This window comes from Hydra vulgaris, chromosome 09 (genome assembly GCF_038396675.1).
Source record: "Hydra vulgaris chromosome 09, alternate assembly HydraT2T_AEP".
NCBI classification, from domain to species: domain Eukaryota; kingdom Metazoa; phylum Cnidaria; class Hydrozoa; order Anthoathecata; family Hydridae; genus Hydra; species Hydra vulgaris.
In genome coordinates, this window is record NC_088928.1 from 7,585,001 (window position 1) to 7,600,000 (window position 15,000).

General features: G+C 23.6%; 1 protein-coding gene across 1 annotated transcript in view; it reads right to left on the reverse strand.

Moving 5' to 3' along the window:
• The window catches only part of LOC100212235 (kinesin-like protein KIF16B), a 71,390-nt gene that overhangs the window by 49,861 nt on the left and 6,529 nt on the right, over positions 1 to 15,000 (reverse strand). Inside the window, exons 2-5 of the mRNA XM_065804630.1 lie at positions 10,658 to 10,727; positions 10,339 to 10,425; positions 3,988 to 4,104; positions 3,857 to 3,889 (exon numbers count right to left, since the gene is read on the reverse strand). Coding sequence (XP_065660702.1) covers positions 3,857 to 3,889; positions 3,988 to 4,104; positions 10,339 to 10,425; positions 10,658 to 10,727 — 307 coding nt within the window. The remainder of the gene's footprint in view (positions 1 to 3,856; positions 3,890 to 3,987; positions 4,105 to 10,338; positions 10,426 to 10,657; positions 10,728 to 15,000) is intronic.

Here is a 15,000-nt window from a genome sequence, read left to right on the forward strand (position 1 = left end):
AAACATCCTTTAATCAAAGCATAAACAAAATAAATTTTTAAACAGTTAGTAAACACAATCTAAGTACCTGCATCTCAAAATAATGCAAAACGGTAAATCAAATACTGTTTTGTTAAGGTTTCTTTTGTTTTGTAAAAATAGAAATGAAATAAGATTAAATGTTTTCAGAAAAAAAATGACAATAATCAAAACAAAAAGTTTTTAAGTTTTACAAGAAATACCAATATTTGCATAAAAAACAAGTAGCTTTTGTAAAATTACCTAATTTTATGAATCAATATCATAAATCAATCAAATAATTTTCAGAAATTACTTATCTAAATAAAAAAATCATCAATTACTTTATCTTGTTTTTAGTTCAAATTAAACACATAAAAACTCAATACAATTACGAAGTTACTAATCATGGCGATTTACCTTAAAGTTGCCCATAGAGATCAATTCAATGTTCTGAGTTTTATTATGCTTTTTAGCATGCTTACAACCTTTAGTACCCACACTTTAACAACCATTGTTTGTGGTTTTCAGATATGCAAATGCCATGTAAATAATGCAATACAACATATTTTTAAATAAGGTTTTTCGTTTCATCTCCTTATGGATTGTAATTAGCATAGCACATTAATGTATATGTCAAGATTTTTTTTTTTTTTAAAGTATCCCAGTTTTCAAAAAATTAGAGTTTATATTCTTAAATGAGCTGCTTACTTAAAAAATTAGAGTTTATATTCTTAAATGAGCTGCTTACTTAAAAAATTAGAGTTTATATTCTTAAATGAGCTGCTTACTTAAAAAATTAGAGTTTATATTCTTAAATGAGCTGCTTACTTAAAAAATTAGAATTTATATTCTTAAATGAGCTGCTTACTTAAAAAATTAGAGTTTATATTCTTAAATGAGCTGCTTACTTAAAAAATTAGAGTTTATATTCTTAAATGAGCTGCTTACTTAAAAAATTAGAGTTTATATTCTTAAATGAGCTGCTTACTTAAAAAATTAGAATTTATATTCTTAAATGAGCTGCTTACTTAAAAAATTAGAGTTTATATTCTTAAATGAGCTGCTTACTTAAAAAATTAGAATTTATATTCTTAAATGAGCTGCTTACTTAAAAAATTAGAATTTATATTCTTAAATGAGCTGCTTACTTAAAAAATTAGAGTTTATATTCTTAAATGAGCTGCTTACTTAAAAAATTAGAATTTATATTCTTAAATGAGCTGCTTACTTAAAAAATTAGAGTTTATATTCTTAAATGAGCTGCTTACTTAAAAAATTAGAGTTTATATTCTTAAATGAGCTGCTTACTTAAAAAATTAGAGTTTATATTCTTAAATGAGCTGCTTACTTAAAAAATTAGAGTTTATATTCTTAAATGAGCTGCTTACTTAAAAATTAGAGTTTATATTCTTAAATGAGCTGCTTACTTAAAAAATTAGAGTTTATATTCTTAAATGAGCTGCTTACTTAAAAAATTAGAGTTTATATTCTTAAATGAGCTGCTTACTTAAAAAATTAGAATTTATATTCTTAAATGAGCTGCTTACTTAAAAATTAGAGTTTATATTCTTAAATGAGCTGCTTACTTAAAAAATTAGAGTTTATATTCTTAAATGAGCTGCTTACTTAAAAAATTAGAGTTTATATTCTTAAATGAGCTGCTTACTTAAAAATTAGAGTTTATATTCTTAAATGAGCTGCTTACTTAAAAAATTAGAGTTTATATTCTTAAATGAGCTGCTTACTTAAAAAATTAGAGTTTATATTCTTAAATGAGCTGCTTACTTAAAAAATTAGAATTTATATTCTTAAATGAGCTGCTTACTTAAAAATTAGAGTTTATATTCTTAAATGAGCTGCTTACTTAAAAAATTAGAGTTTATATTCTTAAATGAGCTGCTTACTTAAAAAATTAGAGTTTATATTCTTAAATGAGCTGCTTACTTAAAAAATTAGAATTTATATTCTTAAATGAGCTGCTTACTTAAAAAATTAGAATTTATATTCTTAAATGAGCTGCTTACTTAAAAAATTAGAGTTTATATTCTTAAATGAGCTGCTTACTTAAAAAATTAGAATTTATATTCTTAAATGAGCTGCTTACTTAAAAAATTAGAGTTTATATTCTTAAATGAGCTGCTTACTTAAAAAATTAGAGTTTATATTCTTAAATGAGCTGCTTACTTAAAAATTAGAGTTTATATTCTTAAATGAGCTGCTTACTTAAAAAATTAGAGTTTATATTCTTAAATGAGCTGCTTACTTAAAAAATTAGAATTTATATTCTTAAATGAGCTGCTTACTTAAAAAATTAGAGTTTATATTCTTAAATGAGCTGCTTACTTAAAAAATTAGAGTTTATATTCTTAAATGAGCTGCTTACTTAAAAAATTAGAGTTTATATTCTTAAATGAGCTGCTTACTTAAAAAATTAGAGTTTATATTCTTAAATGAGCTGCTTACTTAAAAAATTAGAATTTATATTCTTAAATGAGCTGCTTACTTAAAAAATTAGAGTTTATATTCTTAAATGAGCTGCTTACTTAAAAAATTAGAGTTTATATTCTTAAATGAGCTGCTTACTTAAAAAATTAGAGTTTATATTCTTAAATGAGCTGCTTACTTAAAAAATTAGAATTTATATTCTTAAATGAGCTGCTTACTTAAAAAATTAGAGTTTATATTCTTAAATGAGCTGCTTACTTAAAAAATTAGAGTTTATATTCTTAAATGAGCTGCTTACTTAAAAAATTAGAGTTTATATTCTTAAATGAGCTGCTTACTTAAAAATTAGAGTTTATATTCTTAAATGAGCTGCTTACTTAAAAAATTAGAGTTTATATTCTTAAATGAGCTGCTTACTTAAAAAATTAGAATTTATATTCTTAAATGAGCTGCTTACTTAAAAAATTAGAGTTTATATTCTTAAATGAGCTGCTTACTTAAAAAATTAGAGTTTATATTCTTAAATGAGCTGCTTACTTAAAAAATTAGAGTTTATATTCTTAAATGAGCTGCTTACTTAAAAAATTAGAGTTTATATTCTTAAATGAGCTGCTTACTTAAAAAATTAGAATTTATATTCTTAAATGAGCTGCTTACTTAAAAAATTAGAGTTTATATTCTTAAATGAGCTGCTTACTTAAAAAATTAGAGTTTATATTCTTAAATGAGCTGCTTACTTAAAAAATTAGAATTTATATTCTTAAATGAGCTGCTTACTTAAAAAATTAGAATTTATATTCTTAAATGAGCTGCTTACTTAAAAAATTAGAGTTTATATTCTTAAATGAGCTGCTTACTTAAAAAATTAGAATTTATATTCTTAAATGAGCTGCTTACTTAAAAAATTAGAGTTTATATTCTTAAATGAGCTGCTTACTTAAAAAATTAGAGTTTATATTCTTAAATGAGCTGCTTACTTAAAAAATTAGAGTTTATATTCTTAAATGAGCTGCTTACTTAAAAATAAAAGATAAAAGATTAGCTTTATTGGTTTAAAAAAAAAAACTCCAATAAAATAAATTCATTCAATACAAACTTAATAACTTTATATTTAATTCCATATTTTTTTTTATGTTTGTTTTTTCTTTTATGTTTAACATTAATGTTTTGGCACTTTTGTAGTTTAAAAAGGAGTTAAAAATGACACAACTTGGTAAAATAAGATATCAATAGTTGAACCAATTTTTAACAAGACCTTTTAGCTTTACTGCATTCTTATTCTGTTACTGCCACTAAAAAATTTACAATCAATTCGAAAAATTGAAATGGTTTGTAAAAAAATAAATATTTTTTTCTTAAACTCTGATTTATTTGGAAAAACTTTCATAACAGTTGTATCCTAAAATACTACCTCACAAATTCTTGGTGTAAGTCCAACAGCATCCTATAGACAAAAAGAAAATAACAACAACAAGAAAAGAAAATATGAGAATATTTTGCAACAACAATAATCAACAGATTATATAACTTTATATAGCTTACTGGACATCCCATCATGCTGTAGGACTTTCCAGCACCAGTTTGCCCATATGCAAATATACAAGCATTGTACCCTTGAAATGCTGAATCTATAACATCCATACCGAGATCTTCAAACACCTAACAATTAATGTCATTATGTCATTCAATAACAAGTTGCTATTAATCATAAAACCTTTTTGAAAAAGTAAAAAACTATATTCAGTTTAAAATATTGACACAGGTTTCACTGGGAGTAACTGAGCACAGAAGCACAGAAACATTTGCCTGAAACAAGTGGCCAATTAAAAAAAGGTTTTCTAATAAAATATTAGGTATAAAAACCAAAACTATTTATTATGTTAAAAAACAACTTGTTATTAAATACTGCCAAATAAATTTTTTTATCACTAATGAAATTTTATGATATGAAATATATGATGCCATATTTAAAAAAAAAAGAATTTTATAGTAACTAATGATGAAAACATTAAATGATGATATAAATAATATTTAATGTAAACATTATTATTGTTTACACTAAATATAAAAAGGTTTATTAACAATGTTAACTTAATGACTAAGTTAATGTTATTAAAAAAACCTTATTTAATAATGATAAAATATTTTTAAGTTAATTATTTTATTAAGGATTATTTTATTATTTTTTGTTATAGGATCTAATAGTAATATAAAACTATTATTAAAAATAATCCATGAAGACCCAAGTGATCTTCTTACAAGAGACTTCAAAGGACTAAGCATCATCAAAAAGATAAAACTTAAATTCCATTAGAAATCATCAATGACAATGCATTTATGACTTGTGCCTGACTAAAAATCAAGAAAAACTTAATTTGTAGTCTACCACCTCAACAACTAACTTTTTAATTATAAAAACTTTTTTTTCACCAAAAGTAATTGTGTAGTGGGCTTTGACAACTGTAGTGTTAAAAACAACAGTTATTATGACTATGTATGAAAATGTCACAACAGGAATTAAAACAAAAGTTGGAGAGAGTAATAGCTTTAAATTTGGTTAACTCTATTGTTTGTACAGTTTGTAAGAAATGTTTTCACAAAAGATAGTAGCGGTATAAATGGTGCTCTTAATATTGTTGGTCTTGAGTGTAGAAAGCAAACTTTTGGTGAATACAAAGATGGCAAGTAAAAGATTAAAAAAAAAAAAAAAAAGATAGTGTGTTGATAAGTTTTTTTAGTTATCTGGCAAGTTATCTTAAAGATACAATTGGATCTGCAGTTGGATCAAAAAAAGCACCAATGTATGCTAATTAATAAGTAAAATTAAGATGCACCTGGGTCTGAGTTTAGAAAATTATCACCACCTATAAAAACAAGAGGTGCATTATTAAAGATTAAAGGAAAGTTATACATTTGCTCCACCTAGAGTATCATAATATATAGTTATGAAACAAAACATTGCATGTACCTAGAGCAAGCTTTGCAAAGAAGGCGTGCAATTTCATAAATTTTTTTTTTTTCTAATACTGTTATTTAGGTGCCCCAAGAAGACCTAACGGTCTTGTCACAGAGCACCGCGAAGTGCATTTAACCAGGAAGTTCACGCCTCCTTCCCTACCGTGACGCGAAAATATGTCCAAGGCTCGTTTCGAACCTGGATCTCGTGCTTATAAAGCAAGCGCTCTAACCACTGCGCCACGGCTGCACAAATCTTTATATGACCACGCATATAATATTTTGTTTTGATAATTTAACCATGGTTTTAACAAATGCGCAGTTAAAATTGATTTTTAATGGACTGTTCCTCTATAGAAAAAAAACCGCAATGCATTTTGGTCTTTGTATTCACCATAAAAATAAATAAGCGTTAAAATTATTTTAAAAAAGCAATCAAGTGATTAAACTTTAAAAGAATTGAAGAAAATAATTACAAGTGACAAAATATCTTTTGATAAACTTTGTAAAACTGATTTCATCAAAATAATATTACTGTTGAGCCAACAATAACATTAAAATACCACAGTGGCATAACTTTCTGTGTTTAATTATGCTACAATAACTCACTTAAAAACATTAATTTATCATTATCTCTCATCCCTTCAAAAAAGTAAGAAATGGCTCTTAAACTAGTAAAAATAACTTCGATCTTTCTATTTCTCATTGGGTTAAGTTTTTGCTTTAAAGAAATAACTTCAATCTTTCTATTTCTCATTGGGTTAAGTTATTGCTTTAAAGAAATAACTTCGATCTTTCTATTTCTCATTGGGTTAAGTTATTGCTTTAAAGAAATAACTTCGATCTTTCTATTTCTCATTGGGTTAAGTTATTGCTTTAAAGAAATAACTTCGATCTTTCTATTTCTCATTGGGTTAAGTTATTGCTTTAAAGAAATAATTTCTCATTGGGTTAAGTTTGGCTTTAAAGAAAAACTAAGCAGTGTAAAAGTTAAAAAAAAAGAAATAAAAAAAACTACAATGAACTTAAAAACACACAATCAAAACTTACAGTTAACAGATTTAAACATAATCAAGTGCACTTTAAATTTTTTACTGGCAATAAACCACACGACTTTTTATATAAGAGAGTAAATAGAGCAAATAAAGATCTATCACGTTTCGAAAAACTTGTTTCAGATAAATAAATATAAATTACAAATATATATTTAAATATTTGAATATAAAATCTTTTATTAAATTAACTAAATTTTACTTTTTTTTTTCCAGTGTCTTTTAAAAAATTTAATATTCTCAATATTCTCTTTCAGTATAAACTATAAAATCTAAAGAATTAATCTCTATTTATGCCATAACACCTTGACAATGAATCATTGAATGATAAAAATACAATTTTGTTAAACCATTCTTTTATTAATAACAGCAAAAAAAAATTTTGATCTTAGCAAGCTTCAGCTATAAATAAATCTTTTTTTTAAATAAGGATACTTTGTTTTAAGTCTCCATTATTTGATACAAAAAGGTGCTTTGAGAGTTTCTTTAATCTTTTTTAAAATAACTCTTTTCTTAAAAAACAATAAAAAGTTTATTTGCATCTAAATTTTTGTTTACAGCAGGAACATTCCATTGATGCAATACTTCTGTGTATGTTTTATCGAATGGAATAAAAAATGGAGATTAAATTTAATTACTTGGTAATTTAATTGAAATAATACTGCAGCAATATGTTTGCAGCACCCTTCCATACCAGCATTACAATTACATTTAGCATATAAAACATCCCCTTCTTTTTGACAATGTGTATATAAATAAGGTGTTGATTTTTTTTCCATTGAAGTTGAAACATTAACTTTAACAAGAAAATAATTTATTTCAAGATTGACTTAACAATTAAGTTAACAAAAATCTTTTTAAATAGCAAATACACAGAGGTTTTATGTTTCAAAGCACATCTAGCTCCAAAAATTGTAGAAATATTGTCTATGATTAAGTATTTGTGCCTTTTTAATTGACTTAAATTAGGTGGCAAGGAAAGACAACTTGATCTTGAACTTGTTTGCTGCTGTATACCTTCTTCTGGATCTATCTTATTAAGATTAGTTATTTTTCGAATTACTGGTTGAGAAATGGTCAAAATTATTTAAAAAAAACATGCTTCAATTTTAATAGCATTTAAATCATGTTTCAAATTTCATAGCTAACAACTGTGTTATTCTTTACATAAAATTGTTTTCATAGCTAACAACTGTGTGTATTTATAACATAATAACATTTGTTTATTTTTGGTGAATACAAAGACCAAAATGCATTGCGGTTATTTCTTAGAGAGGGAGCAGTCCATTACATTGAAAATAAATAACTTTGACGCGTTTATCTTTACTAACGTTTTTATATCAGCAAAACGCTTTTAAATAAAGTAGCTAATGATTTTAATTAAAGTATCATTGAAAGTTGTATAATTATTTATTGATATTATTTAATTATATAAGATTTTTTTATAAGTAAAAATTAAAAAAGTAAAAATTAAAAAAAAAAATTAAATCTTATAAGCGACAACTTTAAACAGTGAAGGTCCCTTTAATAAACTTTATATAAGAATCATTAAAGTTTTTGTTAAGGAAAAAAAAAAAGACAAACTTTTTTGAAAGCCGTTTGAATTAAATAACTTTAATCTTTACTTACACTTATATATTATTGAAACACATTTAAATAAAGTTACAAAAAACTGCTAATTATATTTTATAAAACATTTATGAATAATATATATTTTTTTATCTTTAAATAAGTATTTATTTTTCATTATAAATGTTTTGAAATAAAAAAAATATTTACTTTTTTAAATAAACGATTTAATTATTTCTTCTTTTGTGCGAAGAATTGTTAAGAATATTTTTTAAACTTTTAAATGTGCACGTTTATTAAACAATAATTTAAAAAGGGTTTCGCATAATATTATATAAAACATTATATAAAAACATTAGTAAATATATTAATAATTTAAAAAGGGTTTAGCATAATATTATATAAACATATATTATAAAAACATTAGTAAAGATAAATGATTGAAAGTTATTTATTCCAAATGTAATTTAGATAATATTATCGTTACAGTTTATTATTTTTATTAAATTTCAATTTTATATTTGTTATTTTAGTTTTAGTTAAGTTATTTTTATCTTTTATGATAAGTTTTTTTTTAAGTTTCTTTATAATTAAGTTAACAATTTTTTTAGCATGTTTTTGAAATGCATACAAATTTTCAAAACATATAAAACAAATAGTATTTGAGTGGTCATATAATGACGTGAAATCGCACGCCTTCCTGGCTAAGCCTGCTAGAGTGTTATAATATAAAGCCATGAAACATGATCAATAAAGACTTAAGATGCCCAGTATCTTAAAAAAATAGAAAAAAATGATTAAATAAAAGAATTAAAAAAAGATAAAACCGAAATATTTAATTTCTATTTTAAGTTTTGATTAGAACACAAGTTTCTGCTTTGTACAAACAATGATTGGGAAGTTTTATTATTGCTAACTGATAGAATGGAATGTTTACTAGTTTCAAAATGCACAAACTTGCTGTTAATAGAAAATTAGAACAAACAAAAAAAACTTGATAAAATTTTAATTGGGAATTTTTAAAAGTGTTTTAAAAGTTAAGATTTTGTAAAAACCTATAATTCCTTTGTTTGTAATTTTCCACACGTTAATATTTTTTATTAATTTATTATTCATTACTACAATTTATCTTAAATTAAAAATGTTTTTACCATTTAGAATGACTGCCATCAAGTTTAATAGTTTTTAAGAAATAATCGAAGAATTTCTTACATCATAATTTAGTAATCTAACTGTTATAATACTTTTTCAACAATAATATTATTTTTTGAATTTGTTTCAAGCTAAATTCAACTTAATAACAATTGCAACAAAACTAAATAAAAATATATGAAAAATATACATTATTTAATTAAGTTAACAGTGTAATGTTATTAAGTTAATAGTTCAAAACAATAATAAAACAAAAGAATAAAACAAGAAATTCTTCAAAACAAGATCAATAAAAAACACTGGTAAAAAAATCATGTTATACCACTGAAATCCATACAAAAGGAAATTTTCCTGCTTGATAAAAGCATTTTTATCAAACAGGGAAAGTTGTGTCTAGCATTGTGATGCTGGATACTAGAATATAGTTGTCCTATCAACAAATAGAGCCACTTTAGTAGTAGAATTATCAAGAAGATCATTAATATAGGTGAAAACTGTCATTTTCACCTAAACTAATATTCTTCTTTCTTTCAAGGTTCTGTCTTTGGTCCTGTCACAGGAACCTTGTGGTACCTCAGAGATTATTGGAAATAAAGGAAACTGTCCATCAAGGACAACTTTGATACTGTAATTAGGAAAGAATGATTCAATAATTTAAAAAAATTTTTTGAAAAAAACTTAGATAAGTAAAATCTAAACGGTGAACACAAACTCAAAAGATTTAAACATTTAAATATACATATTTAAAATTATAATTAGTATAATAAAATATTAGTTGTATTTATAGTGTATGCTATGATATAAGCAAATTTAATTTTACAAACAAAATTTTTTTTACAAAAATTGAGTGACTGAGTGCATACTTTTTTGGTTTTTTGTAAATAACTTTAATAATAATAGTTTTTTGTTAATGTGCAAAATTGCACATTAACAAATGTGTATCTTTAATGTAGATTTCACATAAATTGTTGGCCTTGATACACCTTGTAAAAAGTGTTTTATATTCAGAAAAATAAGAATTTTCTACAAAGGAATGTGAATTATAGAATTATAGATATACAACCTAAAATATGAAAGCTTTTAAGCAGGCCTTCTTTGTAAAAACTTAAAATTTATAATTTTTATGTAATTATAAAACAATTTCATAACAACAAAAAAACAAAACCTGTTGCTGGCTTGTAAAGTTATGATTGTTGCTATCAACTGACCAATATGAGTAATCATAAGAGAAGTCCTTAATATCGTTTTCCATCTAAATTTAATTGTTTACATAAAATGTTATTTCTTGTACTTTGAGTTAATATATTATTTATAAATGCCAAACAATATATCAATTAAAAAAGCCTCAACTTTCTTAAATCATAATATCATGCTGATACAATACAAGTTAAGTACTAAGTTAAACACTCTCAAATAAATATTATAATAAAAATGTTAATGCCACAGAGAATTAAATTGAGTATTGTTAATCTTATTTATCTTACTGATGGATTTATTATCGAAGTTTTTTTCCCATTCATCTTTATGATAATAGAAGCATTCATATCTCGTTCTCTACAAAAAATAAAAACAATTATTTTTAGGATTTTTCAAAAAGTCAAGAAAATAACTTTTACTAATTTAGTGATCAGCCAAATAATAAAGCTATGAGTTATACTTCTAGCATTTTTTTAGTAGAAACATTGGAGTAAATAGAACTATAAAAACAACTTACATTTTTTAACTTAACTTACATTTGTAAAATAACTTTACTTATCCAAAAAAAATGTTTTTTTGGCCAAAATTAAGTTAGGTTATTTTGTTTTTATTTGTAAAAATTATTATGCACTTACTATATGTATTAAGAATATGCACATATGGTATCATGTAATATATACATACACATACATGCATTTTTCAAAATTCAAAGTTTTTATTTTTTTCTTTGTTTCAATTTTCATACATTGAGTCATGAGTATTAGTTGTTCATGATTGAAACTATACACACACAAAAAAAAACAAAATGCCTAACGAACTCATATTCTTTTTAAAATAATAATTTTAAATAAAATCAATGCATTTTATAAATATTAACTCGCAAATAACTAACGTTCAAATTACCTGTTAGTGTTAATTTGTTTAAAATTACTTTTATGTTGAAAACAATAATTTTAAAACATTGATAATTTCGTATTTCAACATATATTGATGATATCATTTTAGAAATAACTTATTTAAAATGTTTCAGAGATAATTTTCATTCAATTAAAAAAGTTTGGCAATATCCAAGCAATTTAATGTTGAATTTTATTTATGTAAATATCAAAACAAACTTTAAACAATATTAAAAATTTAAACTGAATACTTATTGCTAAAAGAAATCTTTTTATGAATGCTAATGGAACATGAAAGTGCTGTTTGTCTCTTTTTATTTGCCTCCATTAAGATGGGTTGATGTTTGATGATTCTATTACAATTCAATAAAAGAAAAGAAAAAAAAAAATTTAAACCCGCAGTTGATTATGTCAAACTTATTTAAAAATAATTTATTTATTGCAATGGCTTTTAATTGGTGGGAAAAAGCAGGAAAAAAAATGAAAAGATTAAATCAATACAGAAAAAAAAAAAAAAACTACAGTTGGTAGAGAATATGTCCTTATTTTATATCTCTGATTTTAATGAGCAGAGATATAAAATATTATTTTATCTCTGCTTAATTTAAAAACTGTTATAATTAGTTATTTATAACTTTATTAACATTCATGCGCAAATTTTTCACTATTTAAACTTGATACTAAGAATACAATTATTTTGTTAAACAAGTTTTTGTAGTATACCACAAAAATTATAAGTGTTACATAAATAGAGATTTTACTAAACATATATAGGATAAATTCGAGTAGCCTCGGACACTTAAAGAAAAAATAGATTGTACTCATGAGCTAACAGAAAACAAAGTGTAAAAAGAATTTTTTTTAATTATAAACATTTATCTATTGAATTAGAAACAAAAAAATAATTATTGCATACTTTAATAATATAAAAAACATAAAAGAACAAATGTTTGAAAAAAGGCATGTTTCAAAATTAGAGGATAGCCCTGGACACATACTTTAACCATGACTTTACCTCTTTTTTATCTGTATGACGCAAATATAATATATATAAATTACCTTTGGACTGTTGACACAAGAAAAATCCCCATTAAAAATTGCCACTGGGGATTTCCATTTCTGTGCGTGATTTTTTATTTTTCTTTGTTTTGTCAATTAAAAGCTGAGACTTAAAGCAATATTCATAATATTATGATTTTCTTAAAAAACGTTTATAACAAAAATACTTTTATCATATTTTAGGCTACCTGAATAAATTAAATATATATATTTTGATCATATTTTTTTTTTGCGTAATAATATTGTTACAGTTTGAAAATAAACAACAATTTTCAAAACACTATATTTTAGCTAGAAATAATTGATGACCGCCATTTCTCATCGCAAATATATTAAATATGAGTTGTAGAAGCATAATATTTCACTTAAAATACTCATAATCAATTTATTTTCTTAAAAAAATCTACATGAAATTAACAAATTTGCAACTTCCATGCATGAATTCTGTGTCTGATCATTCATGAACTGGATTTAAACGATTGCTGTGACTCTATGATACATGCGTAATCCTGTAACTTTCTGGAAAGCTTTACTAATGTTTAAAACATCATTTTAAAAAATATAAATAACGCTAAAACTTATAATTTTTGAGGAATTAAAGTTTATCTAGTATCTAAAATTTCATTTATTCTGTTCTGTGCGTGATTCCACTTCAAACTTAATGTATTCTTTGTTAACTTTACTAATGTATACCATTTTTTGTTTACAAAATATTTATATAGGTTAGAATTAAATGAGAGCAAATTGGAGAAGCCAGTTTTATTATTATGAAAATAATAGACAAAACATATACAAGTTTTCGTGCGTGATATTTTCGGAAATGCCTTTATATATTTTCTGATATATTAGAAAGTTCATTTTTAATATGTAAATGGATTAAGTTGTCCGGAACCACCCTCTAAACATGTGTCCGATACTATCCAATCATATCTCATTTAAAAAATACTATTTTTAAAACCAGTGAATTAAAGTATTAAATGAATTTTTATTTTAATAAATATTGTAAATAAAAATGTATCTTTAATCAATAAAAAGTTATTAGTTTAAATAAAAATTGGGTTTATTAATATGCGAATCAAATATTATGATACATCGCTCATCTAAAGCTGGGAAACAATATCTTGTACTCCAAGCCAATCGCTTCAGCATAATATTATAAATATTTTGCATATGCCATATTTTTACTCAAATAATTTTTTTATGGTATTTAAAATTACATAGCTTCTTTAGTTTAAGCTGTACATCAAGTGTCTGGAGTTAAACGCGATCTAGGGCTACTCAACTTCCCCCTATTTTTAAGAATCCTATTAAAGAAAATTTTGAATTTACCTGTAAAATCATTCATTCATTTATTACTGTTAAGAAACAAAATAAAATAAGAACTTCAACCATTCATGAAAAAGAGGTATTTAACAACCAGTAAAATGAAACTAATTTTAATAAGTTAAGCAAAAAAAAAAAAGATATAGTTTATGTCATAAAGCAAATTAAAGTAGCATGTTGTAATCAATAAAACTATTTTAAACGCATATTAAAAATTTAAATGATTTTGGGAAATTTTAGTATATGTATTTTTCAAATTACATTATGATTATTTGTAGAACCTTGTTTTTCAAAACTCTAATTTTTTTTTTAAATGACAAGATATATACACTAATATAATGGCAATGTATATATATATACACCGTAGAGAATAAGAAATTGAAGGCGAGCAGTCAATTTGATTGGCCAACACAAGAAACTGACAATTTTTTTGTTTTGTTTAAGTTTTCATTTTAGTAATAGTACTTCATGACTGAATTTTATAAATACAAAAATAAGTTTATGCTTGAAAACTAACGATATTATAATAATAATTTTAAATAAAACCAATGCCTTTTTTTAAAAGTACAATCAGACAATTGATAATTTTTAATTTATTTAAAAATAATTTATTTTATTGCAATCACTTTGCAAAGGCCAGGAAAAGCTACAAGAAAAATAATTGAAAAGATTAAAATAATAATAAAAACAAAGTAGAGTTGAGATAATGTTCATAATTACATTCAACAATTTTGAATAATAATAAAATAAGAACTTTAATCTCTGAAGTTAAAAAAGAAAAACTAGCGCACATTTTATATCCCTCGCTGATTAAAATCATTTCAAAATCCACTAATAATATACCCTGTTCACACTGATAGTAAAACACGCTTTATTTTAAACTTTATTTTTATTTTAAAAAGCATAAAACACAAATAAAAAAAATTATTTTTTATTTGTGTTTTATGTTTTCAATGTTATAAACTGTATAAAACATGTTATAAACTGTTTAAAACAACAAAGTGAGATTTTTTATATTGAAACAAGCTTTCTATATTGACAAAATAACCTTGCAGTATTTTTTTATTGTTTTAGCCACCATTTTATAACAACAATTTAATGCGCATTTAAAATAAAATATGTTTTATTGTCAGTATGAATGGGGTATTAATTAGTTAATAATAATGTTATTAACTCTCGTTTGCAAATACTATTTAAACTAAATATTTAATACTAAGAAGATGATTATTTTCTGAAGCACTACTATAAAAATTACAAATGTTACATAAAACGAGGTTTTACTAAATATATATTAGTATATATACTTTTAATAATCTTATTGCAGAAAAAGAAGTGCTGACACGCAATTAGTA